Here is a 22513-nt window from a genome sequence, read left to right as displayed (position 1 = left end):
AATACACAAACGAAACAAAACAGATTGATAACCAACCCTAGAAACAAGGAACATGATTACTAAAATGGGAATATGGAATCGTGGACTTGATCCTAAAATTAAGAAAACCACTAAGCATCTTCTCTAGTTTGGTTCGGTTATGATCTTATCAGTTTTAAACTTTTTATTAAAAATTAGATTGGTTTTAATTAATATTGATGACTTAAATGAATTTTAATTGATTTGTTTTACAGTGCACTTTTAAACATTGTTTTTAAGACATGTTATAGATTTATAAGTTTGATTTTTTTCTTCACAAGAAAGCCCGAAAAAGCTCCATAGACTTGTTAGGGTCAGACTTTGAAATATAGGCTCAGAAATATTTCGGACGGTCCGGTCCGAACTCAAACATATGCGGATTTTGCTGGATTCGGATCCGACCGGGCCGGGCAAGCCCGATTGACACCCTAGTGATCACACTCATAAATACCTACTAAAGAGAAGTCAAGCACCTGATAAAACAGAGGAAGGGAGTACTTAATAATGGCTTCAAGAACCTTACGTAAGTGGAGAATGTGATTACTAAGAAATAATGGCGTCTGTTAACATAATACAATATAACACAATAACAGATAACAATAGGATTACTAAGAAATAAGAGAGTACTTAATAATGGCGTCTGTTAACATAATACAAGAGAACAATAGGATTACTAAGAAATAAATGGATAAAATAACAGAATGTAAATTGTCAAAATCCGTTAGGAAACCTCTTTCACAGAATGCTTACTCCAAAAATTGTATGTATATTTTCGCATCCATTAACAAAACCACCGGCCCGCCCAAATTTTTTTTTGACAATCGACCGCCCAAATTTTCAATACACTTTTTAAAAAAATTGCAAAATGATGTGTATTTAAAACTTTAACAAGTTATTGATACTCATGCTGTTGACAAAAAAATATATATATATATATCCATGTGACCTTTCAGTTAAAATTTCACATTATAAAAATTATTAGTTACTATAAAAATTATTAGTTACCTTACTGAAAACCATATATACAAAGGAAAATATTAATCACATAAAAAAAGCATGTAATGTTATTCGATTTTTCTTTGTTTTCTTTTCTTTTTGTTTTTGGTTATCCAACCTCAACAAAATGTAAGATAAAAAAAAAAAAAAGACAAAGTGAACATAAGAAAAGATATAAAGGGAACAAATTTTAGTGAAGCTATAACTTAATTTCACTTTTTTTTCTTTCAACAACACTCTCTGATAATCGTCCGATAGCCCTCTGCAATGACCTCTATAAGATAGTCTCCAAGTGCTTAGTCCAACGACTGATACCACACCTAGATGGTATCGTTTCTGAAGCACAAGCTGCTTTCATTCCAGGCCGCATCATAAAGGATAATGTAATGATTGCTCATGAACTGATGCATTCCCTGAAGGTTCGAAAACGAGTTTAAAAAACATATATGGCAGTAAAAACTGATGTCAATAAAGCATATGACAGAGTTGAGCGGAAATTCTTAAAAACAAAACTGCAACTTTTTGGGTTTTGCGATCAGTGGACTAGATGGATCATGTCGATTGTGAAATCTGTCAACTACTCTGTTTTGATCAATGATGTGCCTTAATATAATACTAGAACGGGAATACGCCAGGGAGATCCCTTGTCACCTTACTTTTTCATACTTTGCTCAGACATTTTAAGTCATTTAATAACCTCTAGAGCAAAGGATGGTGATATTAGGGGAATTAAAATAGGTAATGGTGTACCAAGCATCACTCATTTACAGTTTGCTGATGACTCCCTCTTCTTTTGTCAAGCTAATAGACAAAACTGCCAAGCTTTGAAAGATGTTTTCGATATCTATGAATACTACTCAGGCCAGAAAATAAACACATCAAAGTCAATGATAACTTTTGGCTCTTGAGTCTACGGAACAACTCAAGACAGACTAAATTTGATTCTCAACATACCAAACCATGGAGGAGGAGGGAAATATCTAGAACTCCCGGAACAGTTCGGACGGAAGAAGAAAGAGATGTTCACTTACTTTATAAACCAAGTAAGAAAAAGAACTTCCCATTGGAGTACAAAGACTCTATCACCTGCAGCGAAAGAAGTAATGCTTAAATCGGTTGCAGTTTCAATGCCTGTCTATGCTATGTCATGTTTTAAATTAGCAAAGGGTGTCATTTCAGATATTGAAGCTTTACTAATGAATTTCAGGTGGGAAAGAAATTCTCATCAACGAGGTATCCCTTGGATTTCATGGTCGAAACTAAAACACTCAAAAAAGAGGGTGGTGTAGGTTTCAGAGACTTAGAGAAGTTTAATGATGCCCTGCTTGCAAAACAAGCGTGGAGACTTCTTAAATTTCCAAATTCTCTTTTTGCAAGAGTTATGAAGGCATGTTATTATCGAGATGATGACCTTTTTGATGGATAAGAACGGAAAAATCAATCCTATGGATGGTCCTCCTTATTACATGGAGTTGATCTGATAAAAAAAGGTTTAAGATACTTTGTTGGAGATGGTAAGTCTATACGCCTAGGCATTGATAATGTATTAATGTAATAGAAGGCCATCTTCCTCGACCGATAACAACAAATGATCCACAATGCAATATGAAAACATAGATCTTGCTAAAAAAATGGGAAATACCGTACCTACGACTCATAACAAATAGAGACCAATAACATTGCAGAAGATTGTGCAGCTATCAAAAAATTATATATCTCACAGGTTGAAACAGAAGATAAGCTAATATGGAACTATACACATTCTTGAAAATATACAGTTAAATCGGGGTATTGGTTCCTCACTCATAATCCTTTTGATCCAAATCATGTCCCAAACATCCCTCATGGCTCGGTTGAATTGAAGAATAAAATATGGAAGCTCCTAATTTTACCAAAAATCAAACATTTCCTCTGGCGAGTTGTCTCAAAAGCTTTACCAACAACAACTCGACTACGCACCAGAGGTATGATTAGTGATGCTATCTGTCCAAGATGAAATCAAAAGGATGAATCAATTCTTCATGCCTTCTTTACCTGTCCATTTGCAAAAATGGTTTCGCGTATGTCGAACACCCCTTTGCTAAACATAAAACAACTGGATGCGGATGAAGAGTCTTCCATTGGAACTATTATCAATCTAGCAAACCAACAAAACAATATACAAAGACTCTCTTTTACCTTTTTGGCTATTATGGCGAATATGGAAAGCAAGAAACATTATGGTGTTTGATGGCATTCGTGAAGGACCTACAAAAACGGTTTTAAAAGCACTCTGTGAAATAAAAGAATAAATGAATAACGTTTTACATACTGTAACTAATAATGGAACAAATCCAAATTCAATCATATCCTATTGGTCTCCTCCAATCTCTCCTATGTTTAAATATAATTTTGATGCAGCCTGTTTCTCACAACCATGTAGCGATGGGTGGATGGATTATCCGGAATCAATATGGGGAACCTATGGTTTGGGGAGCGAGAAAATTATCTCTTTCTGAATCAGCATTAGAAGCAGAAGCGAAGGCGCTATTATCGGCTATACAACATACATTGATCCGAGGCTATAATTCGATAATTTTTGAAGGTGATTGTAAGACTCTCATCAAATTTGTCAATGGACATCAGGAAAATGCTTTTCTTACAAATCTACTTAACAGAAATCTAAGTTCCAACATTTTATTTTTATTTTTACAAAGAGGATTTGTAATGTAGTTGCTTATATATACACTAGCAAAATTCGGTTGTCAAAATACTGATTACTGTGTTGGTCTGTATCAAAGCCTGTTTGGCTTGTGGAATCCCTATGTAATGACACTTTTTAAGTAAATCAAATTTTCTTTGCGTAAAAAAAGGAAAGGGTCATGATTTCATAGGTTTAAAGATACAAAACAATAAATTGATATAAATGATAACTAAATAAATCACATAAATTCTTTTTAAAAATACGATTATATTTGTCTACAATAACACTCAATCTTCAATATCTTCTATATATGCAAACCAAAAACAAATTTTTTGTAGCTATCCTTACAAGATATTTTATTGCAAAATCATTAAAACTTTTTCTTAAAAAAAAGAGAAACTCACAAGATAATAACCGGCATCGTTTTGGAGAGATTGAAAAGTAACACCATTTCATCTGTAAGAATAGGCTGGCCAAAAGAGTCGATCAAAATAGCGTTGTTTCCAAAAGCTTCCTTAACGTTGAACAATCCCTCAACCACTTTGAAATACAAGTCGTTAATAAATACAAACAATTTACCGGAGAAACACAATCTTCAACACCACCATGAAATACTATGGCTCGTTCTTTGTATCATAATTGTAACACGTTTTAATAACTAATGTTAGTCAACATAATTAAATAAAACTAATTTACCCAAAAAAATTTACAGTCAAATCTATAGTCCAAAACGTCTTTTCCAACAAAAAAAGACGTATGCATGCGTTATTCGTTCCAGAAAAATCAATAACTGATTAACATTTTTTTAAGATTAATTTACTTATATAAATAATAGATATGTATTGACATCCATCTATATGTTTGAGATTCATTTACTGTATGTATTAAAATATATGTATTATCTTAAAACGACTATTAGATTTCCGAATCGTGGTACAAAAAAATGAAATGTTATATTTTACAAAAAAATCAAACATTTCCTCTGGCTAGTTGTCTCAAACGCTTTACCAACAACAACTCGAATACGCAAAAGAGGTTTGAGTATTTATGCTATCAGTCCAAGATGCTATCAAGAGGATGAATCAATTCTTCATGCCCTCTTTACCTGTCCATTTGCAAAAATGGTCTGGCGTATGTCGAACATCCCTTCCCTAAACATAAACCAACTGGATGCGGATGCATAGTCTTCCATTGCAACTCTTCTCAATCTAGCAAACCAACAAAACAATATACAAGACTCTCTTTTACCTTTTAGACTACTATGGCGAATATGGAAAGCAAGAAACACTTTGGTGTTTGATGGCATTCATGAAGGAGTTACAAACGCGGTTTTAAAAGCACTTTCTAAAACAAAAGAATGGATAAATAACCTTTACATACTGCAACTAATAATGGAACCAATCCTATTCCAATCATATCATCTTGGTCTCCTCCAATCTCTCCTATGTATAAATTTAATTTTGATGCAGCCTATGATTCTCACAGACATATACCGATGGGTGGATGGATTATCCAGAATCAATATGGGGAACCTATGGTTTATGTGCAACAAAAGTATCTCTTTCTGAATCAGCATTAGAAGCAGAGCAAAGGAGTTATTATCGGCTCTACAACATACATGCATCTGAGGCTATAATTCAATAATTTTTTAAGGTGATTGTGAGTCTCTCATCAAATTTGCCACTGGACATCAGGAAAATGCTTCTCTTACGAATCTACTTAGAGATATTCACCTACGGAGTTCTAAGTTCCAACATTTTATTTGAATTTTACAAAGAGGATTTGTAATGTAGTTGCTTATACACTAGCAAAATTCGGTTATCAAAATACTGATTACTATGTTGAGTCTATATCAAAGCCTGTTTGGCTTGTGGAATCCATATGTAATGACACTTTTTAAGTAAATCAAATTCTCTTTGCTTAAAAATGGAAAGATCATGATTTCATACGTTTAAAGATACAAAACAATAAATTGACAAAATTAATAACTAAATAAATCACATAAATCCTTTATTAAAATATTATTATATTTTTCTACGATAACACTCGATCTTCAATACTTTCTATATCTACAAACCAAAACAAATTGTTTTAGCTATCATTACAATATATTTTTTGAAATATCATTAAAACTGAAAAAAAAAACTCACAAGAGATTGAAAAGTAACACCATTTTCATCCGTAAGAAAGGCTGGCCAAAAGAGTTGATCAAAATAGCATCGTTTCCAAAAGCTTCCTTAACGTTGAACAATCCCGCAGCCACTTCGAAAAGCATGTCGTTAATAAATACGGTCAATTTATCCGGAGAAACACAATCTTCGACGTTTTCACCACCATGAAATACTATAGATCGTTCTTTGTATCATCAATGAAACACATTTTAATAACTAATGTTAGTCAACATAATTAAATAAAACTAATTTACCCAAAAAAAATTTACAGTCAAATCTATAGACCAAAACTTCTTTTCCAACAAAAAAAAAAGATGTATGCTTGTGTTATTCGTTCCAGAAAAAATCGATAGTGGATTAATTTTTTTTGTTTGAGATTAATTTACTTATATAAATAATAGATATGTATTGACATCCATCTATACGTTTGAGATTAGTTTACTTATATAAATAATAAATATGTATTAAAATACATATATTACCTAAAAAACGATTATTAGATTTCTAATCTTGTTACCAAAAAAAATGAAATGTTATATTTTACCAAAAATCAAACATTTCCTCTGGCGAGTTGTCTCAAAAGTTTTACCAACAACTCGACTATGCACTAGAGGTTTGAGTATTGACGTTATCTATCCAAGATGCAGTCAAGAGGATGAATCAATTCTTCATGCCCTCTTTACCTGTCTATTTGCAAAAATGGTTTGGCGTATGTCAAACACCCCTTCCCTAAACATAAACCAACTGGATGCGGATGCAGAGTCGTCTATTTCAACTCTTCTCAATCTAGCAAACCAACAAAACAATATACAAGACTTTCTTTGACCTTTTGGCTATTATGGCGAATATGGAAAGCAAGAAACACTCTGGTGTTTGATGGCATTCGTGAAGGAGCTACAAACACGATTTTAAAAGCACTCTCAGAAACAAAAGAATGGATAAATAACCTTTTACATACTACAACTAATAATAGAACCAATCCTAATCCAATCATATTCTCTTGGTCTCCTCCAATCTCTCCTATGTTTAAATGTAATTTTGATGCAGCCTATGATTCTCACAGCCATGTAGCAACGGGTGGATAGATTATTCGGAATCAATATGGGAAACTTATGGTTTGGGGAGCAACAAAATTATCTCTTTCTAATTCATCATTAGAATCAGAAGCGAAGGCGTTATTATCGGCTCTATAACATATATGGATCCGAGGCTATAATTTGATAATTTTTAAGGTGATTGTGTGACTCTGCTACGAGTGTAAAGAGCGGTAGTGAAGAGGTGAAGCTAAGTGCAGAAGATCATAGGCAGGCTCCATTGAGTGGGTTGAACGATCAAAGGGAGTTTGGGAGAATAGTCTATCGCTAAATTGGGATTGGATTGCTGGAACAAGCTCAGAGAATACTGAGACCAAATCAGGTATGGTTAAGCAGGTAATCTTCTCTCATGAAGTCTCTCACTCTCCAAAAGCTTACAGTCATTAGGTACCGTGGCTTGCAGCTTTGAGGGAATTGTATACATGACCAAGATCTGTCTTCCACTTGTCTTAGGCCAACCATATAGATGCTCTCCAATCTCTGCAACCCAAGTGCTCAACCTTAACCTTATACCAATTGGAAAAGCACCAAGGTAGCTTACCAAAGGAAATAACAGAAAAGGGAAGAGATTCAGAAGAATAAGAGATTGAGATGTAGATTCAAAGAAAAGAAGAAGGAAGTTAACATTGTTTTCAGTTGTAAATCGATAAAGGATTACAAAGGATAGAGTGATACTTAAATACACAAACAAGGATAGAAAATGGCGTAAATAACTATAGTTTCTTCACTTTTCCCGCAATCCCATTAAGAGCCCAAAGCCTTAGCACTCGATCATAACAATACTCGCCTTTTGAAGAGTCACCATGTCCTCATGGTGGAAGAAATTGAAAATGATCCTGGACTGTATCAACGTCTGCCATTGTTATTGTTTCAGTGTTGTTCGCACATGCTAATAGTGACTTGCTCGAGAAGATCTCGTCAAACCCCCTTTGCGTGAACACCATCTGCTTCACTCCTCTCCCTGCAATTCGTACTGCAAACGTGATTGGGTCTATTACAGAACAAGCCAACCTTGACACCAACAACTCCAGTAGTTTACAGTCATTAGGTACCGTGGCTTGCAACTTTAAGGGAATTGCATACATGAGCAAGATCTGTCTTCCACTTGTCTTAGGCCAACCGTATAGATGCTCTCCAATCTATGCAACCCAAGTGCTCAACCTTGACTTTATACCACACAACAATTCTGGTAGCCTTGGAGAGTGAGAGACTTCATGAGAGAAGATTACCCGCTTAACCAGATCTGATTTGGTCTCAGTATTCTCTAAACTTGTTCCAGCGATCCAATCCCAATTTTGTGATAGAATGTTCTCCCCAAACTCCCTTTGATCGTTCAACCCACTCAACCTTGGAGCCTGCCTATGATCTTCTGCACTTAGCTTCATCTCTTCACTACCGCCCTTTACACTCGTAGCATTACTCCCCCATTTTAAAACTATCTTTTCCTCAGGATAGTCAGCAACCTTTCTCAACTTGCTTCTTTTCTCACCTTCACTTTTCATCTTCACCTTTCTCATACTTAGCTTCAGATTTTCATCCTTTTTACAAAGAGTGATCCATTCTTGGTTGTTAAGGAAAGAGAAGGTGTGTTCCTGCCAGTAAACACAAGTCTCTCCCAGTTTGGATAGCCAAGTATAGCCCAAAATCAGATCAGCTTCAGTCTTGGTCAAGTCTATTGTAAGAAAATCCTCAATGATCTCAACTGCTTGAATAAACAAGCTGATCCCTTTGCAAGTGCCTTCACCCTTGATGAGCTGACCATGTCCCAAACAAACTGACCTTGGTTTTGTCATTCTCTTTGGTAGTCTAAGGCAAATGGCTAACTCTTCTGAAATATAATTCCGTGTAGCTCCGAAGTCAATCTCGACAAACACTCTCTGACCTGAGATAGAGCCCCCAAACCTTAGACCTTTGATCTTGGTTTGAACTTTCTTCGAAGGGTATTTTCCTTGTCGCTTGGCATCACTGTTCTCTTCTCCTTAACCCTTCTTAGCTCATTTCCAAAAACATGTGAATCCTCTTTTAACATGGTGAGACTCATTAACTCCGCATTTTCACCAAAATAAGCTGAAACTTGTTCACTCGCCATGTTATGGCCGCCGTGTAAGATAGCTTCTTTTCTCGGTATCCACTCATTTCCTCAAGCCAAACAGCAAGATACATTGCTTCTTGAAGTCGCTTGGGTTGCAAATTTCTAACCTCCATCTGCAATGGTTGAGTCAACCCACGTATAAACACGTCCAACACATGCTTCTCTGGTATACTCATTGCCTCTCTACGCTTAGCTTCAAATTCTCTGTAGTAACTAGCCACAGAACCTTCTTGTATCATTCTTGAGTATAATGAACGGCTTACAAATCTTGGTCTTGGTGTTGGTGGCTCCTTCTTTTGTTCCTTAAGCATCCACTTAAATTCTTTCCAGCTTGTAGGTGAATTCTTTTCCCATAAGCCCTTGATCCACTGACCTGTTTCTCCTTCTAAGAGTGAATACATAATCCTCATCCACTCATTGTGAGGAGTCTGACTTGCAGAAAAATAAGTCTCCAAGCTGTTGATCCACTTGAATAAGTCTTCCTTAGAGCTCATTGACAACCCAGATTCTTGATAAACCTTGTTTTTCCAAGCGGTATTTGTTTCCCCTCTCTCCAACCCAAGCTGCCTTGTTCTCCCTTCTTGATCTGTCAAGGGCGTGCCATCATGAAGTGGTTGTAGAGTGGATCCCTGAAATCTAATATAAATATTTCTTTTAGCATCAACGCCATCGCTCAACCCCAGTGGCTTCAACCCAATGTGTTCCCATGCCTCTGCCGATCTTGTCCAGATCACTAAACCATTCCATGCTCTACCATTTCTGTTCACAGCCCCTGAACCATGGAGCCTTACATTACCAACTCGACGATGGACTGGATTAGCTCAAGAAACAGCTCCAAAATTTCCCTGAATATTCAGAAATCTTGATAGCGCCTCAGTTGGTTCATCCTTGTTCTCGTCTCGGAGACGTTTCCATGATCTACCTCTAACATCAACTCTATCATCAAGCTCTTGTGATGCATCATAATCAGAGGAAGCGACCATTTGTCTAACAGCACTAGCATCAACCTGAAACCTAGAGTTAATCAAGGGATAACCACATCGCTTACCATGTTTCTTTGTGGGTTGTTTTCTGATTTTTGTCGCCGAAACAAACTCGTGATGTCTCCTTCGTGTTGATTTCTTCCTGGCTTTATGATAGTTTCGTTGAACAGAAATCCTCTCTTAACCAAGAGATTGGACTGTGTGTGGAAGCTCAGAGATCCACAGACTAAAAGAAGCCTCTGGTAACGCAGTGCTCACCAAGTGTTCGATAGAAGTCCCAAGAGAAATTTCTGGGTTTTTTCTTGGTGTAGGATCTGTTGGTGGGCGATCTAGACTCTCCATGATGGTTTGTTGGACGGACGGTGGAAGATGTCGACTCACCTTGGTGGTTTGATGAGCAGCTGACGGAAGATCTGAGCTCACCGTGACGAACTTGATGGTATGTAAACCGTTTTGTAGGTCGAGTAGGAGTTGTTGTCTCTCGCGATTAGTATGCATCATCTCCTGCACATAACACTTAATTTCCTCACAAGATCGTAGGAAACGATCGTAAGCCTCACCACTAACATTCATTTCTAAGCCTTTTTTTAACACTTAGAGTTCAACTCTCAATGAAAGCATCAATTTGATAAGCAACAAGGTAGCTTACCAAATGAAATAATAGAAAAGGGAAGAGATTCAGAAGAATAAGAGATTGAGATGAAGATTCAGAGAGAAGAAGAAAGAAATTAACATTGTTTTCAGTTATAAATCGATAAAGGATTACAAAGGATAGAGTGATACTTAAATACACAAACAAGGATAGAAAATGGCCTAAACAACTATAGTCTCTTCACTTTTCCCGCAAGCCCATTAATAGCCCAAAGCCTTAGCACTTGATCATAACAGACTCTAATCAAATTTGTCAATGAAAAATACTTCTCTTACAAATCTACTTAGAGATAATCATCTACGGAGATCTAAGTTCCAACATTTTATTTGTATTTTTACAAAGAGTATTTGTAATGTAGTTGCTTATACACTAGCAAAATTCGGTTGTCAAAATACTGATTACTATGCTGAGTTTGTATCAAAGCCTGTTTGGCTTGTGGAATCCCTATGTAATGACACTTTTTAAGTAAATCAAATTTTCTTTGCGTAAAAAAAGGAAAGATCTTGATTTCATAAGTTTAAAGATACAAAATAATAAATTGATATAATTAATAACTAAATAAATCACAGAAATTCTTTATTAAAATATGATTATATTTGTCTAAACACTCGATCTTTAATATCTTCTATATCTACAAACCAAAAACAAATTGTTTTAGCTATCCTTACAAGATATTTTTTGCAAATTCATTAAAACTTTTTCTTAAAACAAAAAAGAAACTTACAAGATAATAAACGACACCATTTTGGAGAGATTGAAAAGTAACACCATTTTCATCTGTAAGAATAGGCTTGCCAAAAGATTTGATCAAAATAGCATCGTTTCCAAAAGCTTCCTTAACGTTGAACAATCCCGCAACCACTTCAAAAAGCATATCGTTAATAAATACAGTCAATTTATCCGGAGAAACACAATCTTCGACGTTTTCACCACCATGAAATACTATAACTCATTCTTTGTATCATCAATGAAACACGTTTTAATAACTAATGTTAGTCAACATAATTAATTAAAACTAATTTACCCAAAGAAATTTACAGTCAAATCTATAGACCAAACTGTCATTTCCAACAACAACAAAAAGACGTATGCATGCGTTATTTGTTCCAGAAAAAATAAATAGTTGATTAATATTTTTTTTGAGATTAATTTACTTATATAAATAAGATATATGTATTGACATCCATCTATATGTTTGAGATTAATTTACTTATATAAATAATAGATATGTATTAAAATATATCTATTACCTAAAAACGACTATTAGATTTTTAATCTTGTTACAAAAAATGTTATATTTTACCAAAAATCAAATATTTCTTCTGGCGAGTTGTCTCAAAAGCTTTACCAACAACAACTCGACTACACACCAGAGGTATGAGTATTGACGCTATCTGTCAAAGATGCAATCAAGAGGACAAATCAATTCTTCATGCCTTTTTTACCTTTCCATTTGCAAAAATGGTTTGGCATATGTCGAACACCCCTTCCCTAAACATAAACCAACTGGATGCGGATGTAGAGTCGTCCATTGCAACTCTTCTCAATCAAGCAAACCAACAAAACAATATACAAGACTCTCTTTTACCTTTTTGGCTATTATGGCGAATATGGAAAGTAAAAAACACTCTGGTGTTTGATGGCATTCGTGAAGGAGCTACAAACACGGTTTTAAAAGCACTCTCTGAAACAAAAGAATGGAGACATAACCTTTTACATACTGAAACTAATAATGGAACCAATCCTAATCCAATCATATCCTCTTGGTCTCCTCCAATCTCTCCTATGTTTAAATGTAATTTTGATGCAGCCTATGATTCTCACAGCCATGTAGCAATGGTGGATGGACTATCCGAAATCAATATGGGGAACTTATGGTTTGGGGAGCAACAAAATTATCTCTTTCTGAATCAGCATTAGAAGCAGAAGCGAAGGCGTTATAATCGGCTCTACAACATACATGGATCTAATGCTATAATTCAATAATTTTTTAAGGTGGTTGTAAGACTCTCATCAAATTTGTCAATGAACATCAGGAAAATGCATCTCTTATGAATCTACTTAGAGATATTCACCTATGGAGATCTAAGTTCCACCATTTTATTTGTACTTTTACAAAGGGGATTTGTAATGTAGTTGCTTATACACTAGCGAAATCTAGTTGTCAAAATACTGATTACTATGTTGAGTTTGTATCAAAGCCTGTTTGGCTTGTGGAATCCCTATGTAATGACACTTTTTAAGTAAATAAATTTTTCTTTGCATAAAATAGGAAAGGTTATGATTTCATAAGTTTTAAGATACAAAACAATAAATTGATATAATTAATAACTAAATAAATCACATAAATCCTTTATTATAATATGATTATATTTGTCTATGATAACACTCGATCTTCAGTATCCTCTATATCTGCAAACCAAAAACAAACTGTTTTAGCTATCCTTACAAGATATTTTTTGCAAAATCATTAAAACTTTTTCTTAAAGAAAAGAAACTCACAAGATAATAAACGGCACCGTTTTGGAGAGAATGAAAAGTAACACCATTTTCATCTGTAAGAATAGGCTGGCCAAAAGAGTTGATCAAAATAGCATCGTTTCCAAAAGCTTCCTTAACGTTGAACAATCCCGCAGCCACTTTGAAAAGCATGTCGTTAATAAATACGGTCAATTTATCTGGAGAAACACAATCTTCGACGTTTTCACCACCATGAAATACTATAGCTCGTTCTTTGTATCATCAATGAAATACGTTGTTAGTCAACATAATTAAATAAAACTAATTTACCCAAAAAAATTTACAGTGAAATCTATAGACTAAAATGTCTTTTCCAACAATAAAAAAGACGTATGCATACGTTATTCGTTCCAGAAAAAATCGATAGTTGATTAATATTTTTTAATTTTGAGATTAATTTACTTATATAATTAATATACATATAGATGGATGTCAATACATATCTATGTATGTGTGATGTGTTACATGTGTAAATTCTAAGCATTTCAATAATAATTAATGTGTAAATTATAAGTTATATACAGTATATATATATATTCTTAAAAAATGAATCAATTATCTATAAAACATTAAACATGCCCAAAAAACAAATAGTTGAACTATTTAATATTACTGTATGGAAATGTTTAATTACCTTGAGATTGATTTGTGGTCAATGGAAGAGGAGAAAAACAATCTCCGCCGCCGTTTCCATCTCCACCGGAAAAATTGATTGCCGGAATCTTATCCAAGCTTTCGTCGTTCTCGGGGAATGCCACACCTTCTTCCATTACCACCGGTACAACAAAATCACCAAAACCAAACCCTGACTGAGCCACGCTTAGATCATTTTGAACGGAGGATGGATAACCGGCAGGTTGGGTTACCACCATTTCATTGTTTTGAACCGGAAAGAAACCGGTTTCTTGGTTAACCAAACCAAAACAATGATCAGCATCGATACCAGGACTTATGATCTTGTCCTTCTTTGACGTTTTAGGGCTTTTGTGATGAACACGAAGTTTGTGTTTTGCTCGAGATTTCCGGTTTTGAAACCAGTAAAACACGTTAGCGTCGCCGATTTGACCGTATTCTTGTAGCCGGATCCGGATCCTTTGGATCTCCTCTCTCGGTGGGTTAACAATACCAGAATTAAAGATTGATTCGAGTATCCGAATCTGTTCAGGTTTAGGGTTCCATCTCGGTTTAGGATCTGGTACACGATCTGATTCATAAAGTGAATATCACATCATCATGCATGTCTTAACATATACATAGATCATATAGCTTTGTTTCTACACTACAAATCAAGTAAAACCAGCTAAAACAATATAAACTTATCGAAGAAAAATGGAGATAATGTAAATTTTTGTAAATACCTGAGGAGAAGGAAGAAGATATGTTGCAATTAGAGTAGTGCATGTAAGATGAAGAACCACTTTCATGTTGATGATGATGATGATTATTGTTGCAAGGTTTGGATTTGAACATGCTTGGCCAGTTTTTGTTTGAGGAGGATGACATGGTGATGGTGCAGTGTAATGATGATGATTATGATGATATGGTGATGATGATTATGATAGAGAGAGATTACTTAGGGTTGATAGGGTAATGAGAGAATAACAAAGCTACTCTCACGTTATATATTAGCCTCTTTACCTACCCTTTGGTTTTGCATTTGACTGCATTTAATAACTAATAGACATTATAAAACGTAAAATTAGAGAAAGAGAAAAAAAAAACAAAAACGGGGAATTGCATATTGTATGTATTTCAAAGGAGACTAAGTTTTTATTTCATCAATTGATACTTTTCTTCTGTTTACGTTCATTTCATTCTTGTGTATCTATTTAGTTCAGATGAATTGCTATTTAACTCAGATTAAATAGATTCGTAAACTAAATTTACAAACCAATTATCAGGTAATACATCTTACGTGGTGATTTTAATCAATTATTAAGTATTCAATTTTTGGTAAATCCAATTCGATTTATATATCTATGTCAAGATAAATATTTATACAATTTTTTTATAAATAATTAAAAGTTTGGTTGGACAAATAGTTAAGTAAGGTGGAGATTCAGATTGACTGAAAGGATCATATTTACATTTTATTCATTAAATACCTAGTCAACAATAAAAGAAGTAACTAATGGACTTACTTTATATGATGACTGTTTTCTTTTAAGTATGTGGTTAATAGAAAAAATAAAAACAATGGTAACTGTTAGTGCATAAGTAAGTAATGACTTGTTTTACTCTCTGATCTAACTTGACTATGAGGAAAGTTACAACATATCTTCACAAAGTACGGAAGACTTTGAATCAAAGTGATTTTTTTTTTTCCGTTTTGGATTTTACTATCTGATTTTTCAGCTTCTTCCTCTTCTTTGTTTTTTCTTTTTCACTTTTACACAATTTTGGAAATGTCATAAACACTTTTTTCTGTTTCATACACTAACTATAAATTCCGTTACAAAAAAAAAAAATTATAATTAAAGTAGCCCTAAACATGAAAAATCCGACAAAGGGACATGAAAAATCATGCAGCAAATAATCAGTTACACATATCTTTTTCTTCTTCTAAATTTCAACTTCATACTTCATACAACTTTATTTTTTTTTTTTATTTAAATGTTCACAGTCACAAGTTTTCATCTTTTGCATGTAAAGCTAGCGTTTATTGGTTAGTAGAATTGTTCTTCTAACTCTTTTTTCTTCAATATTTTTTTTAATTCTTATTCTTCTGTGAAACATTTTTATTTTTCATTAAAATAAAATTCAGTTACAAATAATTTCTGGAGCTGATATTATAAATCATATTTCGAAAGCTTTGTATAAAAATTTGTTGATTGATATATCAGAAGATTTAAACAAGGATTCTGTTAGAGAAACCAAAAATAGGATTAGCTCAAGATAGAAGTGTAAATTTTGTAATTTTCTTTTGTATTTTTTTTAAAAAATAAATCAAATTTAAATATGAACTAAAATTTACATATTAAAATTTTTAAATCAATGAGTTTTAGAATTCTTGAAGTTTATAATCCATCATCAATAACTAATAAAAATGTAGAAAAAAGTATCTTTAAAAAACTAAAATTTGAATTGATTAGAGAAAATGATGTCATTACTTTGAATATATTTTTTCAGTATGTGTGAAAATTTTGAAAATTGGATTAATTAAGAACAGAGAGTATATTTAATGTGAACGAATTAAGAGTGCTATGAACCCTTGACTCTCTAGGATAAGATATTTGTGGGTTTGAAAACAAAAATATTTTTTTATATATATAATTTTTTCACATAATTAATAACTTTATGTTTACATAACATGCATAACAACTTTGATTATTTTCCTATTAACTAAATAAATTTGGGGCCGATTACAAAATTACTCTTAACGAAAAGAGTTCAGACCTCCTTTTTTCACACGATATTTTAGTTAAATAACAAGCATGTTTTCAGTTATCCGATGTGGTTTTTATCTAATATTTTTGAAAATGCCCCTACTTTAATTCATAGGACCTAAGTTTACTCAATTACACGTAGAATAGCAAGAAATTTGGATGAAGCATTCCTTTGTGTTCAGCTTTCAATTTTATATTGTGTCTATTACAATGAATGAACATACAAAAATAAAACGACAAGGTTAATTATACGTTACTATACATGCATGCGAATAACACGGGCATATCTTTCCTTTAAGTGTGAACACATAGCAATTGGTTTTCGAAACAAAACCGAACATATACACTATACCGTGATGTGTCAATGGTTCATGTTGTTGATATGCAATGAGCACTTGAGCAGTACCTAGAGAGTGGGCTTACTACATAGCTAGGGAGACAAATATATTTGTTTCTTTTTGACTTGAGCTGTGTAGTTTTGTCAATTTTTACCATTGCTACACGTTTCTTCTATTTTTCCCCAATCCCCGCCGCTTTAATGATTATCAGATTGGACACATTTTATTTTTCTTGATACTACTAATCCATCATACCATCGCAGTCCTGTAATAACTTTAATAGCCAATTAACCACAACAACATAAATGAGTGTTGAGTCTACTAACAGCACGTCAACAATATCTTTCTTCATATACTATACTGTCCAGTTTTATATCCGAAACAAGAGATATGACACAAGGGAGAAAGATAGATATTCCCCTGATATGAAGAAGACAGAGTGCAGTTAGCAACTCAGAACACAGATTCGGATTAGTGCAAATAGAACTAGCTAAATTCGAGTCCTTCTTGCTTGAAAGGAGTTGGCTTCTCTAGAAGCCTACTAATAATAGTATGAGGTTAAGTACCAGCTAGCATTCTGGAGATTGCGGGGGGTATTTGACTGCAGCGGGATAGAGTCTTCCTTCTACGATTCCGAACGGCTGCTAATGCCAAACCAAGAGAGCTACTAGCTAGGCAACCTATAATATGGAATATGAAAGAACAACACTAAGCGGAGAGTCTAGTAAAACCAGTTAGCTAGTGACCATAAAATTCTTCTTAACCAATACATATAAATCTTTTTAAATGTTTCCTTTGATTTATCTGTTACATGATATGTTGTCTAAGCATTGTTAAGATTTATTCAAATTATTTTTTTGTTCCTATTTCAAGATGATTCAAAATCGTTTTACTAGAATAAATCACTACATTAACTAACAATTAACCTTTTAAATTATTCTTTTTATATTAACATCAACCAAATACAATTAGTCAATTCACTTCAAGACTTTACTTGTTTTTTCTTTCTTTTCCCACAAGATTTGACCTTTAATTTTTTTTGAAGTATGTGATGATTTTCCAGGGTCTTAAAAGCACAGAAGAAGCTAAACTGAATATCATTTGCAATTTGAGATTTAACAATTATATATATGGTGAAAAAAATTTGATGACTAGAAAAGTCCACACTATTTCAAGTAGAAAAGTAACCCAAAAAAAAAAAACGAAACACATGTATTATGTATATATATATATATATATAAACATTTTATTTAAATGTTCAAATATTAGAGGAAAACGCATAATCTTGATCTCTTAGTCTTCAATGGCTTTATCTTCTTCTTTGCCTTTGGTGGCCTCAAAGCTACTCTTATTGCTGTATCAAAGACTGCTTTCACATTCTATTAACGAACAAAAAAACCATTTTTACAAAATTTATTATAGTGTTTTAACCTTAATGCTCACTATGCAAAATTTAAATACCTGTTGGGTTTTGGAGCTGCACTCTAAGTACCTTACGGCTCCAATCATCTTTCTTAATTCTTCTCCCTGTTACTCAAATTCATTCATACTAATTTCAGAATCACAGTTTATGATTATTTTAATTTATAATATTGACGACCAAAAAGAATTATTTTATATAGTACATAAAATAAATTATTTATTATGTTACCTGAGCAGTTGTTATAGAAGCTGCTCCTGGATGATCTTTCAAGAACTGCTTGTCATCCCTCAAATCTGAATTCATTTTTGTGTAACATTACTTTTCTGCTATTGGATAAATATAACTGTTTATACACTATCAAATTTATTTTTTCAAAAAAAAAACACTATCAAATTCTTAAATAATTATTTATTTTCGCATGATTTATTTTCATTAAAATTGTAGCATAACAAAATAGTATATAATCAGGTGAATAACCATAGCTCTATTTTTCTTTTTTTGGCAAAACACATTTAATTGTGGTACTATTTTTTTTTTGAATTTAATGTTAACTTATATTAAAAAAATCAACATTTTATATTGCTAAAGCAAAGCATTTCTTTGACGTTTCTTTAATAGTTTAAATAAAAACTCTACTTAATTATTGTGGTGCTATTTTTTAAATAACATATTATTTAGTGATTTATAAAAATTATTCAGAGTAAAACACATTATAATCTAGCAGGAGAGAAATGGTAAAACATAGTATCCTCTTCTGCTCATGAAGTTCTTACGTAGACCAGAAAAACCGCAACACATTGCCATCGCTTCCAAGTATGGAAGATGCTAAATACGACAAAAGAGGGATGGGGATTTGGTTTGCTACTCGATAATATATTCGAGAACTTTCAAAGTTTGGTGCGTTTGTTGTCAAAGCGGTTTTTGATTCAATAAAAGTTCATTCAAAAAAAAAAAAAACAGAGTAGTATATTATGAGACAACATGTATAATCTTCACATTAAAACCAAAGAAAAAAAGTATATTTAGTTATATACAAGGAAAAGTAGCATCTACTGGTGTGTTTTTTATTTTCCTTTGTTTGCAAATTAAAAAAGGTCTATGGTCATTTTCATATTGAGATATACCATAATTCTTATTCTATTATCTGCGGATTACTAATCAAAGACCTTATATAATTTGACGCAAATGCTTAAATGTTTTTAAGAAAAGAACTACCATGGGTTTTACCTAATTTTGTTCCGACGAGCACAATGGGGATGCTAGGCGCATAATGTTTCAGCTCCGGAAGCCACTATTAATCAACAACAGATTAGTTAATCAACCTCGACAATTCTTACGCAGAAATGCTTAACCATAATCAAATTTTATCTATATATATAATATATAAAAAAAGAGAATTCAAAGTTACCTTTTTATGAATATTCTCGTAACTGGCTTTGCTAATTAGGGAAAAAGCTAATAAAAACACATCTGCTCCTCTGTAACTCAAAGGCCTAAGCCTATTATAATCTTCCTGCCCTGATTATTCCACATTAATTATAATTATCAAAACCAGTATTTAACTATATATCAAAAATCAGTTTTTTAGTAAAATCAAGTAATCAAACGTACCGGCCGTATCCCACAGGCCAAGGTTCACAGTACTCCCATCGACCACCACATTCGCACTGAAGTTGTCGAAGACTGTTGGAACATAATCCTGTAATTTAGATAGTTAAATCATTTATATCTCAAGAAGATTAATGCTTCTTAAGTAAACAGATTGGAAAGATTCAGTAGCTTGGGGTTAAACTAAGCTCTCTTAAGTTAACATTTAATAACTTGCGATGAATTAAATCTTAAAACATAAAAAATGTTTAAAGTCTTATTAAAACATCAATTTGAAAATATTTATGAATATATTAAAAAAAAATTACAGTTACCGTAGGAAAAGTATTGCTGGTGTATGAAATGAGCATACAAGTCTTTCCCACTGCTCCATCTCCGACAGTCACACACTTGATGAATCTTGCTGTGCTCATTTTCTTTGCTGCTGTCTTCAATTTATTTTGTGTTCTTTTATGTTTATGAGTTTGTGTTTGGGTTTTATGTTCAGAAGAGAAGAGACGTGGTGGAGGGTTCTTAAGAAGGCTTTTGTGATGATTATAATTATTTATCGGTGAGGAGGATGATTCTAATTACAACTTTTTATTGTTAATTATTATTTTCATTATTGGTAAGGGGAGGAAGTTTGAAGCAAAACATACCAAAACCAACTAATACCGAAATAAGAAGGAACTTTATAGATACAGTTGACTGGTTTTCTTTTTATGTATCCTCGTATCGAATAAACCAAGTAAACCGAACAAACTCCCACTGAACCAATGAAATTATATTCGTCTTAGGACTAAAATTTATAGTTTGAAAAACAGTTGCTGTTATTAAATTTTACCCACGTAATTATATTTTTCTCCAAATTTTGATAAGATTTTTCTCAAACCAAAATGATATTCGGACGAATCGAACCAAACGACACCAAATCTGAAATTATGCTCACTTTTGGCCTTTCATATTGGTTTAGTATATTTAGTTTATTTAAATTAATGATAATGAGTTAAAATGATTAGTAATAATTGAGTATTTCTTTTACTTCAAGTGCAAGATCATGTGGTCACCGAAAGTGATGTAGCCGTTTGGTGTTGGTTGTGAGTGGATTTTTTAAGTGTTGGAGAAGGAACTCTCATCTTACTTGCTTTAGTGTTTTTCTTTTTCTTATTTCTTTAAACTTTTGAAACAATATTTTATTTTTGTCTTATTTGATCCCATTTTAACTACATTCAAAAATGACAGGATCAACTTTAATATTATAATTATTTTCTACTTAGTGTATTCAAAAATACAATCTACTTTTTTCTTCTTCATTACCTCACATATAATTTTGTTGACGTCATCCAACAGGTTTTTTGGTTATAAAATTTTAATTCCAACAAAATATTCCTTGACATGTATTTTCCACACCCCCATGCAAGTATACGACGATCCATATTACTTTTTGATATATGTATCATTAAAATTTGCACAGAAAAAAAAGAATGATTAAATATGCAAGGCAGATCCAAAACTACATTTACATTTTTATGGAGGGTAAATAAAGTTATGTTCGTGGTGAATAGAGGCATAAAGTTTGATTCAATAAAAATTGCACAAATCATCAAATTTGTATCCTAGGCAACTACACTGCATTCAATCAAGAAATTACAAAGCAATTTCCATAATTTGAGTTTGTAGAAGTAGTTTGGTGCTCTAGCATCATACGTAAATCACTTCAAGTATAAGTTACCATCCAAGGCTCTACTGCGTAAAGAACACGTTTAGGAATATTAAGTAATGGAATTCTTTCTTTCTTAACAATTGACTTTGTGTGTAATCACTTTCTCAATATGCTTTTTTTAAATAGGATTGTTGTTTAATAAGTCCACAAGTTTTATAAATCGTTCACAATAGATAAAAAGTTGTAAAATAAGCCCACCAAGAATCTTAACTTGAACCAAGTAGTATCCAAAGAAGAAGATCCCAACCTCAATAATCTCTGATTAATTTATAAATTTTGCAAGAAGAGAAATCTAAAATGATTCAAATGTCCAAATCACAAAAGTCAGCTTCTTCCGAGAGGGAAATGTGTGGTATGTTCTTGTTCTTGTTTGTTCATATGATCCAACTTCCAATCTCCACAAGGAACAGAATTTTGGAGAACTGGTGTTGCTGCTAAAGTCCTTGTGTTGCAAGGAACCTCTTTAGAGGACTACTGGCTGAACAAGATTCTGCACTTTCTTCAACCTCGAGCTTCCTACTCAAGCTTTGATACAAATTTGTGAAAAAGTTTGAAACTCATTCTCAACTTTGACTGCGAAAAATCTCATATTAATCTTGTTGATGTCCAAATCGGTCACAATTAGTATGTTTAGTTCGGTAAAAAGGAGGTCGAAGTTCTCTTCTATTTAATCGGTGCCGAGACACAAAAGACGGGTTACAACACGACTTAAACGAGTTACAAGAACAGTTGAGGATAATAGACGAGCTAATAACTCGTCGATTCCTAAGCTGTTGACTTTGAAACCGTTGACTCTTGCTTGGACGAGCTAGGGCTCTTGTACTTCTGTATGAATTCTCTTGCCTTT

The 22513-nt window shown here is 33.2% G+C and overlaps 2 protein-coding genes across 3 annotated transcripts; both read right to left on the bottom strand.

Moving 5' to 3' along the window:
- Window positions 13039-14832, bottom strand: LOC104771849 (WUSCHEL-related homeobox 8-like). The gene is made up of 4 exons (XM_010496453.2): window positions 14568-14832; window positions 13844-14413; window positions 13192-13421; window positions 13039-13101 (listed from the first exon to the last, which is right to left on the bottom strand). The coding sequence occupies exons 1-4, from the start codon at window positions 14710-14712 to the stop codon at window positions 13096-13098; spliced, it is 951 nt and encodes a 316-aa protein (XP_010494755.1). The 5' UTR covers window positions 14713-14832; the 3' UTR covers window positions 13039-13095.
- On the bottom strand, window positions 18016-20544 carry LOC104771847 (rac-like GTP-binding protein ARAC2). Of its 2 annotated transcripts, none has more exons than XM_010496452.2 (7): window positions 20279-20544; window positions 19968-20055; window positions 19765-19874; window positions 19584-19647; window positions 18585-18649; window positions 18395-18460; window positions 18016-18299 (listed from the first exon to the last, which is right to left on the bottom strand). In XM_010496452.2, the coding sequence occupies exons 1-7, from the start codon at window positions 20375-20377 to the stop codon at window positions 18282-18284; spliced, it is 510 nt and encodes a 169-aa protein (XP_010494754.1). In that variant the 5' UTR covers window positions 20378-20544; the 3' UTR covers window positions 18016-18281. The 2 variants fall into 2 exon arrangements, with proteins under 2 accessions (XP_010494754.1, XP_010494753.1); XM_010496451.1 differs by having other exon boundaries at window positions 18029-18312; window positions 20279-20512.

The sequence above is a fragment of the Camelina sativa genome, chromosome 20, assembly GCF_000633955.1.
Source record: "Camelina sativa cultivar DH55 chromosome 20, Cs, whole genome shotgun sequence".
In the NCBI taxonomy this organism is placed as follows: Eukaryota; Viridiplantae; Streptophyta; class Magnoliopsida; order Brassicales; family Brassicaceae; genus Camelina; species Camelina sativa.
The sequence above is the reverse complement of the archived record's forward strand: the minus strand, read 5'-3'. Positions and strand labels throughout refer to the sequence as shown.